Source organism: Leguminivora glycinivorella, chromosome 15, assembly GCF_023078275.1.
Source record: "Leguminivora glycinivorella isolate SPB_JAAS2020 chromosome 15, LegGlyc_1.1, whole genome shotgun sequence".
Taxonomy (NCBI): Eukaryota; Metazoa; Arthropoda; class Insecta; order Lepidoptera; family Tortricidae; genus Leguminivora; species Leguminivora glycinivorella.
The window spans coordinates 9,626,312-9,641,562 of NC_062985.1; the positions used below are offsets into that span (position 1 = coordinate 9,626,312).

Genomic DNA, 15,251 nt, shown 5'->3' on the forward strand with positions numbered 1-15,251 from the left:
TTGTTTCCTCCTTCAAAACTTAATGAATCGTAATGAAAGAGAATCTGAATAAAAATTAAATAATCTGTGTTGGGCCGTTTAATTTTTTTTGGCTAATTGTTACCAATTTTGAATACCACGCCTTTTTTTGCGCCATAATCAAATTTTTGGAAAATTTTTATGGACTCTAGCGTCTTTAAAAATAAGAATGGTCAAAAATCAAAACGGTCCGACACAGATAAAAATAATTATAATCTGTGTTGAAATAAATCATTGCTCTATTTTCAAAAACCAGGGAGGAAATAGTCGAGAGCGTTTGTATGGAGAATGACCCCTCCTGTATCGTCTAAGCAATAATGTTTAAGCAAAAATCTTCTTCCTGTAGCTTACTTCTACTTTTTTACTTTACAGTATAGAAGAAGAGTGGAAAAGATCGCATTGGCGCGAGATGCAGCAGCTCCTGGTGCATGAGGCGCGGAACCACAGCGACGGCGTGGACTGCTGCCCCACCGTGCACGAGATGACGGCGCCGCAGGGCGGCCGCACGCTCAGCGGCCTCTTCGTCGAACTGTACCGAGACGGCGAGAACAACATGCAGCTCTACGAGATCTCCTGCGCCGCCGGCGTCGTCGACAAGCCCTGCCGGTTCGTCGACGCCCGGCTCTACAACCAGTCGCGGTGCATCCAAAAATACTCCTACTCGTACGCCCTAGTCCGGCCCTACGGCCCCGACGCCGCCACAGAAAACCCCCATCGCCACAGGAGGCAACAAGGAATGGCCTTCAAAAAGGACGGCGAAATCACCGTCTCCGGCGGCTGGTCCATGGACTACGTCCAAGTGCGCTCCGGCTGCGAATGCCAAATCATCCCCACCCTCAAGCCGAGGAAAAAAAACCAGCACAAAAACAAACTAGATCGGCTCAAGCACGGGAAAAGAATAAAAGAACTCGTGAGAGAACGAAGGAAATACGAGGATGGCGACGAGACCTGATTGTGGAACTCAGTGCTAGTGTAATCCAGTGGGACTTTGAACAAATTTACGAGGATTTATCTCGACTTAGTATTACGGGAGTGTCTTCGCATCTGGTTTCCGTGATTTAGCCTGCCGACCGGCGGGCCGAGGACAGTTTAGTTTTAAGTAATTAGATGCGGAGACATTTAGCTAGATTACAAGACGATGTGACTCAGATGTTCCAAAGCTAAATATCGCTTGCTAGTGACTATGAAGATAGCAAATAATTACTTACCGGGGTCACTTTCACATTTCGCAGTAGCAGTAAATATTATGGTATTGACGACCCAACCGACCACTACGGCAAATTTATAGTCTAGCTACTTATCGCTAACTTCTCACGTCCAGTAGCCAATTGCATACACAAGTATCTACTTAGCTGCAGATCTTGTAAGAAATATTGTATTCAATTTGTACGTTTGTATGAAATAGTTCCGGGACCATTTCTTGGTCAGTTTGTTCAGTGTAATTATAATAAAACAGTAAGCCTGATCGTTGTGTATACTTACTTAATTGTTGGCATTAACCTTACTTACTTTTGCAAAGATCTGTCTAACCCTAAAAAAAATATACCTAATAAGATTTGGACACTGTTTCATTTCGTCTTGTAAAAGTTATGTTACCGATGCGACATGTCAGGTGTAAGCTTGTAGAAGCCTATCGGTTGATTGTATCTATTGTATTTATTTTCGGAATTTCGTCTATATAGTTATGATTCTTGTTAGTATTGTATAGTTCTTGAATGAATAAAACGGGACTATCTGCGGTGCCTTGTGGAACTGATGTGCCTTAAATACCATTGTTAACTTTTAATTCTTGTCATATTACATAGATGACTAAACTTCATTTGACACTTTCGTTAATTCAGTTTTTTTTTTATAATGACATAATATTTCATATTGACTGATATTTTTATCACAAGTATTGACCGTGAAGAGGATAATCAAACTTATGAAGAATAATTAAAACTACATTTAACACCCTTACTAAATTCAAAATGACGACGCTAAAGTTTAGTTTCCATCACCCGGCAGAGATGTTCCATTGATTATTAAGCTCTCTTCCTCTTAAAATTAAGAATATTTATTCAAAGTTAACATTTTAGATTTTTGTTATCATTGTAACGGTACTTACTACGCTAGGCATAAGTGCGAGTCAAAGATCTGTATTATTTTCTATTTTGTAATACTTTTATTGTATTTAAATGTAGTTGTGTAAGGATATTCATTTATTTATACTGTTTAATACGAGGTATTCCGATTTTCAGTATGAATGTTGAATGTATGTTGAAATCGCTTCCATAAAATGTTATGAATGTTAATAAATAACACAGTAGTATTGTTGACTGAGATTATTTTGTGCATTTAGATGTGTAATTTAATAGCAAGACAGATACTTTAACCATTAACAAAAATAGTAGCATTCAATAAATTCGAAGCTTTAAATGTTCGCGTCACTATAAAACTGATAATAGCGCCATCTACTGACGAGTAGCAAAACTGCTAAATATATAAAATTGTATTATAAAGAGGATTTCACATTGATTTTGAACCTCTAATAAGACAAAATATAGGAACACAATATTTCTTATTTAACCACAGTAGACAGTTGTATGTACCTATTGTTAATTACTTAGTATCACAAAACAGTGCCATGTTCGTAATTAGTATAAGCCATTTTTTTCATTTAAATGTGAATCGTCATTCGTGTTGTTTCATGTAGTCAGTTTTGTACTTAGATTTTTATACGTACATAACTCTGCCACCGAATTTAAATAGATATTAAATAAAAAAATAATTACTATCTACCAATGCGTGAATAAATGAACATAAGTTAAAACATACCTCAGTCAAATATTTTGTAAATAAATAATAAAATATCAGTATATTGTTCAGCATTATTAATTCACAATTTATTGTTGCCGTCAAAATGAAATTTTAAATGAAATAAAAAAACTGAAACAGAGAAATTGTTTTATTTTGTACCTTAAAAATAATCGTACAAATTCAAAATTAAGTAAAATATTTTAGTTTATTAGTAAACTTACTTATCGATAAATGCGTCATTATAATCCTACCTTACCTAAATTATTCCTTTTACTTAAAAATACACAGAGATCTACATTACTATGTAATTAAAACACTGTGAGTCTAAGGCTTAACTACCTAATTCAACTAATTTTAAATAATTTTGCTTGGATCCACTAAGCTCAGTCATGATCTGAAACAAAACAAATTTCATTATAATTAATTTAAGACGTAATAAATTACCAAATAGGCAAATATGTAATAACCACACGGAAGTTATGATTAGGGAGCATCTTTGTTATTCGTCTTTAGCGCCATCTACCGGGGAGTAGCACCTCTACGAAGCATACCCAACTACAATGACAGGAGACCTAATACACTGGCAACACCAATTGGTCAACTATTTTTATAGTAACTCAACAGATGGCGCTAATACAATAATTCGTATTTTAAGATTATGATAAAATAAATGATAATTATGATGCATCATTATTTAAATACTACCTAGTATCGTCGCGGCAGATGTATGGGCTTACGCATGGAGGCATGCTAGACCGCAGGTATTAATGACTTCAATTCAAGTAGGTATGGACTCGTGCGAGAGCGCAAGTTGTGCTAAACCGCCTGTAGGCCTAGCACATGATTGCCGCGAGATTATGTCGCCGCGAGATAGATGACACGTCTTCTTCTAACTGTATTAATGACATAAGGACGGGTAGTCTATCTCGCGGCGACATACTCTCGCGGCAATCATGTGCTAACCCTGCTGATTTATGGATTCTTTGCTAAACATAGGTATTAGATATATATATTGCAACATACCCAGGTATTTCGTACTGAGATACATTCCGGCGAAGCCGACGAGTACAGCCGCCAGCTGCGTCATGCCGCTCCAGCGTTTCTGCTCGTGGAAACGGGCTCGTTCGCGAGGCAACACTTCGCTCACGGTCACGTAGAGAAGAGTGCCTGCCGCTAGTGCCTGGAATTTTAAAAAGTTGGGATGAATAGCTGTGCTTGGGCGCAGGTATTTAAAAGAAAGGACAGATACCCAAGCCATGCCGGGAGGCCCGGCAATGCCAGAGGTCGCAGGTTCGAGTCCTGCCGGAGTGTGAATTTTTCCATTTTTCCTTTAATATTAACACTTTCGAAACCGGGCTCTACGCGGCGCTACGACATTTTCGCTACATACGGGGAAACCCATGTAATCGGCTACGCTTTTACGAGCGGTGTGCCCGACAGTCGGGTTCTTGGTAGCGAAAGTGTTAAAATATATAATATCGCTCGCAGACGTTTCTGCATGTTAAAAAAAACATTCCGTATATATTTATAAAAGATGGAGCTTCTCACCTTTTCACATCCGCACTCGTGCAGTTTTCGTTAGGCACTGGTCCCACCGCGAACTAGTAAGCTATGAGCTATCGGCTATAAAAACGAACAAAAGATAATCACTCCCGTGTAAATAAAAGAGACACGGCGATGTTTATAGTTACTCGCCCAGCGGTGAGCTATCAAAATAGCCGTGTCTCTTTTATTTGCACGGGAGTGCTTATCTTTTGATCGTTTTTATAGCCGATAGCTCATAGCTTACCAGCTCGCGGTGAGACCAGTGCCTTATTCGTATCTGTAGATAGTTATCTAGCATGCAGTTGCATACCAGACTGATGTACGTATACCTACTTAGTATCTAGAATAATTTAAAGGCTGTAGTTAAGCCACCCTCAACGAGGACCGAGGGCAATGACGGCGACAAAGCCACCGGCAAACATTGCCAGTGTGAATGCCAATGTGTGCGCAGTACGCACGCACCCACCTGGCAAATCTGCATCCGTTTTGGTAGCTCATAGTTATAGTTACCTGCATGATAGGCACAACCACTGAGTCCTGTATTCTGTACACAGCCTTAGCCCCGCGCCAAGGGCAATGCCGGCAACAGAGCCACCGGCAAACAGCGCCACGCATGCCATGTGTGCGCACAGCGCACAGCGCGCGCCCAGCCGAGCACAGCTCCGTATCTAAGTAGTCTTCACTACTAAAGTAGGTAGATATGGTTACCTGCATGACAGGCACAGCTACAGAGTCTTGTATACTCTGAACTGCCTCAAGCCCTGCACCAAGGGCAATTCCGGCAACTGAGCCACCGGCAAACAGCGCCACGCATGCCATGTGTGCGCACAACGCGCGCCCCGCCGCGCACAGCTCAGCACCCAGGCAGAAACCAACTACGAACTTGTGGGAGGCCACTGCGCCGAGAAGTAGTAACACCTGGAAATGAGGAATACAATGTTAGACTACGATATAATAGACTGACCCGACTAAAGTTATCAAGCTGATGAAGTTCGTTTGTCCCTTTTTATCACACAAATACGTCGGAAAGAGACAAACGAACTTTATCGGCTTGATTACTTTAGTGAACGTTTATGAATAAGGGGGTGAGAATCGGTATACGAATTTTTAACGGTATGGCGAACCGTACATTTTGTCGTTTTCTGTGGTGCCTTTACCGTCAGAAATCTATCTAAAAGAGATCAATCTGTATGACATGTGAATCTAAGGCCTGATTTATACGGGGTGCGAACTCGCATGCGATTTTAGAGACGTTTCTGAATAAGGTTACAAACAACTCAGCGCACCAATCAAATACGCAATGTACCTAATGAAACTCGTATACGAGTTCTCGTACCGTCTAAATGAGCCTTAAATCTATAATACCTATGTCATATGTGCCGTAACATCGTCACATCGGTAACCCAAAAAACTTAGCAAGTAAACGAAGCAAAAAATAAAAAAGGAAATAAGATGCAGGTAATGCAAAAAGACTAAACCTCAATTGCACAAAATTTCTACAAAGTAATCTGTTACAAAGATATTAATCTTTGTAACAGAGTAACAGTGAGACTTGGGTTGGGTGTGACATGTTATGAATTCTTAATTAGTAGGTATCTGCACAGTACAAGTATTGTCTTTGAAGGAAATCGACTGGAAACGTGTAAAATCTTGCCTAAAAGCGTTATAAATAGTTACTAGCGAGACAAATCTAAGATAATAATATTTTCCTTTTAGTTTTGCATACCTACACTATACCACCTAACCTAACCTAGGTAGGTAGGTACCTAAGAGTGAAATTTTGGCTTTGAGGAAATAAAACATACACAAACAAAAATACAAACACGACTTGACTGACGTATTATTTTTAGATTGGACTACGTAATAGATACGATTACTAATATTTTGATGAATAAAACCAGTTTAACAATGTTGACGTACGAAAAATATACTTACAAACATATATATATATATAGAAATATTTATCATTGATATCAGTTGTCAATACTAAACTGTACTAAATTATATTAACTACATGTACATGCACCTACATAATTATACTAATAGTATAATGATTAATGACTAAGTTAAATCTGTGTCTTTATAATTTTCTTCGAAATAAAGGTAATATTACGCCACGAATTATCGAAGTCCTATAAACTAGCCCCCTTATTCATAAACGTAAACTAAAGTTGTAATCTGTTATCAAGCCGATAAAGTTCGTTTGTCTCCTGATAACTTTAGTGTTCGTTTATGAATTAGGGGGTAAGTATATACCTCAATAGTTATGTTCGTTTTTCTACTCGTCGACTTTAATCTGTCAATTAGGACACCACAGACTAAACTATACGTGTTGACTTTTCAGTGTTGGATAGTCTTTGACGCTTAGTCAATTATAATATTTCATTACACTTCACTTTAAATAGTTAACTGAAAAAAATTTCATAAATAGAACTTCATACAAGTTCCATACTAATTTGCGTTACTTACCTGGCTAATTTTTCTGCATCTGAAACACATTTTTTTTTTCTATCGCGTTATCGACCAATCAGAGACAGTTATTACAAACAATTGGTTGCCTTGCCAGGTAATTCGATGTTGATACAACGGTGACCGACGCTATTAACAATAATTTTAACTTGAATGATGATATTTTTCGTCCATTGATGATGAAGATGATGACTCATAGAAAAAGTATTGTATACAATAGTGATATAATTAAGCTTTTCACTCTCGTACCGTACTATGTATTAGGCCACTCAGCAAACTTCGTGGCCTAAACATGGTACTCGACTGAAAAGCTTTGTATTATATCACGATTGTATAAAATACTATTTTGGTGCTTTTCCGGCCTTCCATGTATAACATAATTATTGCAGATGACTGTACGACTTGCGTGTCGTAGATACTCTATATTCCTAACACATTTTCACTTGCGTCAGTGTTAGTAATCCTACTTCATAATGCAGATTGTGGCCGACTTGAACCTTAGCGCATGACTCAACTTATTGCTCCTTCCTAAGTCTGAGAACAGAGTATCTGTCTATACTTGAGAAATGTACCTATGTATTGGAAACCAGTAGTTATTTAAAAAGATCATAAAGTTTACAAATACCTAATACATATGTACTACATATCATAAATAATGTAAGTAGGTATATTGATGTGTTGAAAACTAGCTTTTTCCCGCGGCTTCGCTCGCGTTAGAAATAGACAAAAAGTAGTCTATGTCACTCTCCATCCCTTCAACTATCTCCACCTAAAAAATCACGTCCATTCATCGCTCCGTTTTGCCGTGAAAGACGGACAAACAAACAGACACACACACACACTTTCCCATTTATAATAATTATAATCCATACTAATATTATAATAATATTAGTATGGATTGTAAATAATTCATTTAGACGAGGCTCCAAGGGGATGTTCGTTTGCAAAAATAGCGCACCTCATTCTGACTTCTGATATATGTTGTATAGATCCCAGACATCCTATAAACAGATGTTGCCAACCAGTTTTGTGGTCCCCCTGCCCCTACCCGGCAATTAAAGACAGCATACAAAGATTTATAAAAAAAATTTCAAACTATGCACTGCACACTATGCAAAATTCTTAGAGAAAGTGTAAGAAATTGTATAGTATGCTATATATTCGTGAACTACTCAGTAAGCCCTTTCATTTGATACCCCATACTGCATGGTTTGATGAAATTTTTTTTCTTTGTACGCCATCTTTAATTGCCGGGGTGCGGGGAGGGGGACCACAAAACTGGTTGGCAAAATCTGTTTATAGGATGTACGGGATCTATACAATATATATCAGAAGTCAGAATGAGGTGCGCTATTTTTGCAGACGAACATCCCCCTGGAGCCTGCTCTAATCGTCGATGACTACCTGGCATACCTTTTTTTTTTTTAACGAAGTGGAATGCGTCTACGCATTCCCCCAGCCTTCAAAGGGGCCAAGGTCTTACGGGGAATATGTGGGACTCGCTCCATCAACCTGCTGCTCCTCCGAGTGAGGAGCGCGGGAGGAGAATACCCACTAAACCACTCCGGGCATACATCTTGACTGTTCATGGGGGGGACACCGTGGGCCCAATTGTGGTCATTCTCCACAGAACTACTGGCATACCTAGGGTAACCAGGCCAAAAGCGGGTAGGCAGCCTAAAGCGGGTAGGCGCTTATACATGGTTGTATGAAACAGTATTGTAAATGTGTGCATGCGCCGCGCCGCACGAGCGCGGCCGCCGATGAGTTTCAACTAATATTGAACGAGCCGTGAGATGCCGAGGACACGTCGCTGTAGGCTAGGCAATGAAAGTTTTTTAGTGTTTTTGTTAAAAAAAAGTCACGGCAAGTGTTGTTCGATCAGTCAAATACCTTTGCAGATTAGTATTTAGTTAACAGTTTTATAATGTAATTCTGGTTAGGTTTAACATTTAAATAAGACCATATGCTTTCAAGTATCTGTTCGTGTTTCAAGGTTATGTTTTGTCAATTGTCGAACCAAACGGTGGTTTATTTATTGGTGGTGGTGAAATTCTCTTAAACCGTCACCACACTGGGGGACAAACTACACAAAAAATATTACAGTGGCAACTTACGAGTATCACTTACGCCGTGGCTTGCGTGGGCGACGGTCGCGCGATGGTCGCGCGACGGCGATGCGACGCATACGAAATCAAACCTTATCGATATGGAAGTATGTATGAGACGCGACGGCGACCGTCGCCCACGCAAGACACGGCGAATACCAACATTTTAGTTTTCTTCCAATGCTAAAATGTGGCACTGAAACTTTAGCAGCCTCATGTGTGGTAAACACCTTTTTGAGAATACAGGGCGTGAGTTTATACTGTAGGTACGTATCGTATGTTAAACCAGCCCTGAATTTCTGTACTTACGGTGCTCGATACAAATCTACTCGTAAATAAGATAAAATAACGAAATAAGTGACAAATGTCTTGCGACCTTCGCAACGAACGGCGTTATCTTCCGCTATCATTACGGCTTAGCATTTGACCTACATGGGTCTTGATAGCATTTTGATTTACACAATAGGTATATTTTACATTAAATTAATGTAGTCACTAACGTTTGGCATCTTTAGCACAGCATACTAAGGAGTTCTATCGTACAGTATGGCCACTCCCGCTCCCCGCTGAAAGTGCGGCAAACCCTCTCCGCGGTTACCTCACTGTTACCGCCTGTGAAAAACGCGAACAGTCGACCTGTCATATTTCACTCATACAAAGCAAGGTACACACCTACACGTGCTTAGACTGTGTGCTAGGAACGCGCCTCTTTCATACATTTGATCGCCAGTGTCCGAGGTGTGTCTCTAGTATAGTGTCTAAATACCTTAGTGCCTTATTTTATTACAGTATAAGTACTATAGCTACTTAATATGTAGAATGACGACCTTGGCCTAATTACCACACTGCACACAAGACCCGGACGCCTATATCTGCCTGCCTGCTAATCTGATGGTCCTGTGGACTGGATTCGCTGGCATGTGTGATGAGGACAGATTTGTTCCAGAGTCATCAATGTTTTCTGTGTCGAAGTCTTCATGTGATGGCCGAGTACACACAACACAAGCATTCATTTCCTTATCATGGGACTCAGTCAATCTGTGTAATATTCGCCCGATAATAGTTACTTATACTATTGGGTTGGTAAGAAAGTAATGAGCGATCGATTGAATTCCACATAAAATCTTTGAGAGAGTTCTAGAATCTTCTATGGTCGAAAGTATATAAAGGGCGAGTCGCACAGTTTCTCGTCAGTCATTCACTAGCTGTCGCCGAGGTAATATAAGGAAGAAAATGGACGAATTAAAAGTGCATGTAAGGCATTGCTTACTATATGAATTTCAGTCTGGCCATTCAGCCGCCGAAGCAGTGCGTAATATATGTCAGCGTGTTGCTCCTGAAGTTGTGTCTCAGGCCACGGCGAAACGATGGTTCCAGCGGTTTCGTAGTGGCGACTTTTCATTATCAGATCAACCTAAGTCTGGTCGACCGGTGAAGATTGATGTAGCCAAATTAAAAACTTTAATTGAAGGAGAACCGAGGCTAACGAGTCGTACTCTTGCTACCGAGTTAGGCTGCTCTCATGTCACCATAGAAACACATTTACACGAGTTGGGAAAAAACTACAAATACAGTGTTTGGATACCGCACGAACTTGATAGAGATCAACTAAACCGCCGTGCCGATATCTGCATACAACTTCTGTCTTTTCGCCGCACATTCAACTGGTTGGACCATCTTATCACTGGAGATGAAAAATGGGTCTTATATATAAATCACACACGCAAACGTCAGTGGCTAGCTCCAAACGAAAAAGGAATAGAGGCACCAAAAACAGAGCCTCACCCGAAAAAAGTTATGCTGTCCGTTTGGTGGGATATTCATGGTATTATTCACTGGGAACTCCTACCAAGTGGAATGACTGTTACCGCATCAGTATACTGTAATCAGCTTGAAAATTTAAACCAAAAAATCTGTCAGAATCGTCCACAGCATGCTAAAGTTTTTTTCTTACACGACAATGCTCGCCCACACATTGCAAAAGTGACTCGGCTAAAGCTATTGGAGCTAGGTTGGAAAGTGATACCTCATCCACCGTACTCTCCAGACTTGGCACCTACGGATTACGCATTGTTCAGATCGCTAAGCAATGCCTTGAATGAAAAAAAGTTCGATGATCAAGCCCATCTACGACAGTACATAGCTGAGTTTTTTGAATCTAAACCTAAGAACTTCTTCGCCGATGCTATTCATTCTTTACCAGAACGATGGAGACAAGTAGTAGATAACGAAGGCCATTATATTTTTGATAAATGATTAAAATAATAAATTAAATAAAAATTACAATATTGGTTATGATTCGCTCATTACTTTCTTAACAACCCAATAAAACTGAATATGTGTTCACTCATGTTATCAACTTTTGATTAAGGACCCTCCATAGAGGTATACTAAGGGGCCACAGATTACGTGTTCGCCGGGCGATATCAGCCTGCAAGCGAGTGGTAACTTAAAAACTGATAGTGCTCGGCAAGTAATCTGTGGGCCCCTTTAACCTACATGTCATGACTTAACAAGCATGTAATCAAAAATATGACGTGACATAGCAATTAATTGGAAAATCTCACTACTCTAACTCTAAAGTGCAATTGGTATGCCGGACAGTATCCGTAGGTATTTCATTTTATAATTAACTAGCTTGTGCCCGCGGCTTCGCTCGCGTTAGGTAGAGACAAAAAGTAGCCTACGTCGCTCTCCATTCCTTCAACTATCTCCACTTAAAAAATCACATCAATTCGTCGCTCCGTTTTGCCGTGAAAGACGGACAAACAAACAGACACACACATTTCCTATTTATAATATTAGTATGAATATTCTTTTGACAACTTCTGCAAGGCAAGCACAAGATGGGCGCGACACTCATAGTATCTTGCACGCGAGATCATCTATCTCACTCTAACTAAAACAGTTAGAAAAGGACGAGCATCTGCTTTCCCTTCTGATGACATAGTTCTAGCAATAAGTGTCTATCCATCGCAATCTTACCATGTCACTTCAAGTGCTCTACAAGTAAGTAGTCATTATAATGAGATAAGACAGAAGAACACCTTTACGTCAGTGTCTGAAAGTAGGTTATGAATATTCAACGAATTTTTCCCCTCACTAGCTCGGAAACACGTGTTTTGTCCTTTAATACCAGCGGGTAAAAACGCATTTTATCCACTAGTGGGTAAAGTAATTTGACCTTGAATACAGTCAAATCAACTGCTTTAAAACTGATAAAAGTAGGTGAATCTAGTAATAAAGATGATTTACCACCTGTGGAACTACTGGAAGCAGTGATAAAGGCGTTTTTTGCGTTGTACTTTCCTCGCTATAGTGAGGGGAAAATTTTGTGTTACACACGAGTGCAAATGTATTTTACTTCTCGTGTGTTGAAAAACTCGCAAGCTCAGGATTCTATTCTCGAACCACTCGCTTCGCTCGTGGTTCAACTAAAGAATCCTTTCGCTTGCTCGTTTTTCAATTCCACACTCGGCGTTAAAATACAACTTTGCACTCTTGTATAACAAATAACTATTTCGGCTTCGCCTCAAATTGTTACCCACGCCACTCGTCTTTTTTGACCTCCTTTAAACGCCTATTGCATAAAATACTATATTATTACCTGTTTGTTAATGCACAGGCAGTTTATAGCTGATACGTGCATATCAATGTCCTGCACTTGTGTGCAGTGTGTTGTCCATTAAAGAAATATTTATCGAGTCTGTTTTTAAAAAAAGTTAACTGTGAGTGCACAGAGTGCACTGGTTACTTAATAATAGTCACTTGCAATAAAGTTAGCAGCTAATTTACTCAAATAATGTTGAAGACTTCATTTGGAGTACTTATTTTTTTACTATTATTATGGTACCTACGTTAGTGATGTGCCGTTCCCGGGAAAACTGTCTAAGAAGGAAATGTTCCCAATAAGGAGAAATTTCCCTTAAGTAATAGGAAATATTCCCTCAATTGATTTTTTTCCGGTAACGGCAAATCATTATGATAAGTATTAGACACATTTATTACTTTGCAAGTTATATAATCCATACTAATATTATAAATGGGAAAGTGTGTGTGTCTGTTTGTTTGTCCGTCTTTCACGGCAAAACGGAGCGACGAATTGACGTGATTTTTTAAGTGGAGATAGTTGAAGGGATGAAGAGTGACAGAGGCTACTTTTGGTCTCTTTCTAGCGCGAGCGAAGCCGCGGGCAAATGCTAGTATTAAATATTAGTTACTCCGATAGTTTTAGATTAAGTACCAAACCGAGGACGAAAGAAGGTTACGTAAGCAAACCTAAATCAAATTAGTGTTCTAGGTTTTAATGTTACATTGAACAAATCGGCACTTGCCGACAGATAGACACACAATAGGCATTGTGATATATCGCACCACACTTGCGCGTTAAATACCTAATAAAACAATGAATTGATATCTACTGTGTCAAACACCAATAAACCACGTTCCGTTTTTAATTGTTTCAATGATTGAGACGTGTAACAGTCTATTTGATCATCTATTAGTCATTTCTCTTTGTTTCTTTATTTATAATACATTGTGCAACGTGAGGCGGAAATTGAATATTGCTTACGAGAGTAAGTTAAACCGCGACGGTTTACGGGAGCGATTTTAAAGACGAGTTTGCAATATTCTTACGCCCAGAGTTGCAGACAATGTTTTTCGTCACACATGCAATACATATAAAAGGAGTGTAAAAATGCTAAATACGGTACTAGAAGTTTCATAACTCCCTAGGGAGTACAATTTTTCTATAACTTCCCCGCTGCCCCTGCGTGTAATTGCACATTTACTGTAAGTGCGTTTTCACATTATCCGATCTGATATCGGATGTCGGACCGATATCCCATACATTACAGGCGCCATCTTGGATTTTTTCTGAAATCCTTCCGACATCCGATATTGGATCGGATAATGTGAAAACGGCCTAAGAGTGTGATTAAGCATATTTTCATCAGATATATGTAATATTGCAACACTTTTTGGATTCGTCTTCGGCTTTAGAATATTTCTAATTTTTTTTTAATCATTCCAAACAAAAAACGCTACATTGCAAATGATTTTGAAATACGTACCTACCTATCCATACTAATACTAATATTATAAATGGGAAAGTGTGTGTGTCTGTTTGTTTGTCCGCCTTTCACGGCAAAACGGAGCGATGAATTGTCGTGATTTTTAAGTGGAGATAATTGAAGGGATGGAGAGTGACATAGGCTACTTTTTGTCTCTTTCTCGCGGGCAAAAGCTAGTATTTTATATTTACTTACTTCGTGGGTAGGGTTTATATCTCCTTTGTTAAGGATGATTCATGCTCACAGATGTCACAGACATTTACTCATACTTACATGTTATAGTTCGTGTTTAGATGACATCTCCAGAATGTTTATAAAGTAGGTTATTGAAGTACCGCATGCAGTCATTAAAATATATCAGATTTCGCTAAAGAGTTCAGATAAGATAAATAAAAGTAAAGTCTTACCTGTGCAGAACTTTTTTGCAAGCCTATCGCTAGTCCTTCCAACAAACTATGCACAAACAGCGCACACAACAACCCAACAAATCCAGAAGAAGTCTTATTACAGGGTTCCTTGTGACTGACGTGACACATTCTAGGGTTCTCTGTGTCCCCACAACACCGCCGAGCGTCCATTTCTCCGTCAGCCCCTCTCAAGTCGTCATGATGCCGCAACAGACTTGAATGTTCAGTCCCATAACTCTGCCTTTGGTGCCCAGGCCTGTCTCCATTTCCATAGAAAATATGCACTATTTCATCAACACAATAAACTATGAAGAAGCCAATACAAAGGAGAAGTTCTGAATACTGCGGAAGATCTTCCCTCGATTCAGGTAACATATGCACAAGGGATGTTGCTAAAAGAACACCGGCTCCGAAACAGAGGAGGCAAGAGATGGTCAAGGGATGTCTTTGTCTCGTGCTTTCCGATATTCCAGCTGGCATCATTCCCGTAAAGAAGGATCCAATTCCCAACGCCAGGCTGGCAATAATTTTTGCCGTTGTTATCTCCATTTTGCCAATTTTTTTAGGACACTGTTTATTTTATTTTCTTTATGTGACACTGTGTTGTTTTCTTGTTTAAACACACGTCCACACTTAACAATCTAAATAATTATATAGGTTCTAAACATGTCTTCCGTTACGTCGTATAAACGTGTCAGCCGTTTCAACAGAGCCCTATCTGTACTATTTGTACACACCGTTATCACAGTCAAAACACAAATGTTCTCACGTGCGCACATGTATTTATAAAATGCTATCGTAATATAACATATTCCATGTCCTACCGCCGG

At 39.4% G+C, this 15,251-nt stretch overlaps 2 protein-coding genes across 4 annotated transcripts in view; one reads left to right on the forward strand and one right to left on the reverse strand.

Moving 5' to 3' along the window:
- The window catches only part of LOC125234004, a 315,889-nt gene extending 313,095 nt beyond the window's left edge, over nt 1-2,794 (forward strand). For all 3 annotated transcript variants that reach the window (XM_048140185.1, XM_048140186.1, XM_048140184.1), the window contains one exon: nt 391-2,794. In XM_048140185.1, the coding sequence (XP_047996142.1) occupies nt 391-970 (580 nt within the window). In that variant the 3' untranslated portion in view covers nt 971-2,794. The remainder of the gene's footprint in view (nt 1-390) is intronic.
- Nucleotides 2,795-2,947: 153 nt separating this feature from the next.
- Nucleotides 2,948-15,251, reverse strand: LOC125234003 (zinc transporter ZIP3). Its single transcript, XM_048140183.1, has 4 exons — nt 14,422-15,251; nt 5,071-5,280; nt 3,841-3,997; nt 2,948-3,211 (listed from the first exon to the last, which is right to left on the reverse strand). The coding sequence occupies exons 1-4, from the start codon at nt 14,968-14,970 to the stop codon at nt 3,201-3,203; spliced, it is 927 nt and encodes a 308-aa protein (XP_047996140.1). The 5' UTR covers nt 14,971-15,251; the 3' UTR covers nt 2,948-3,200.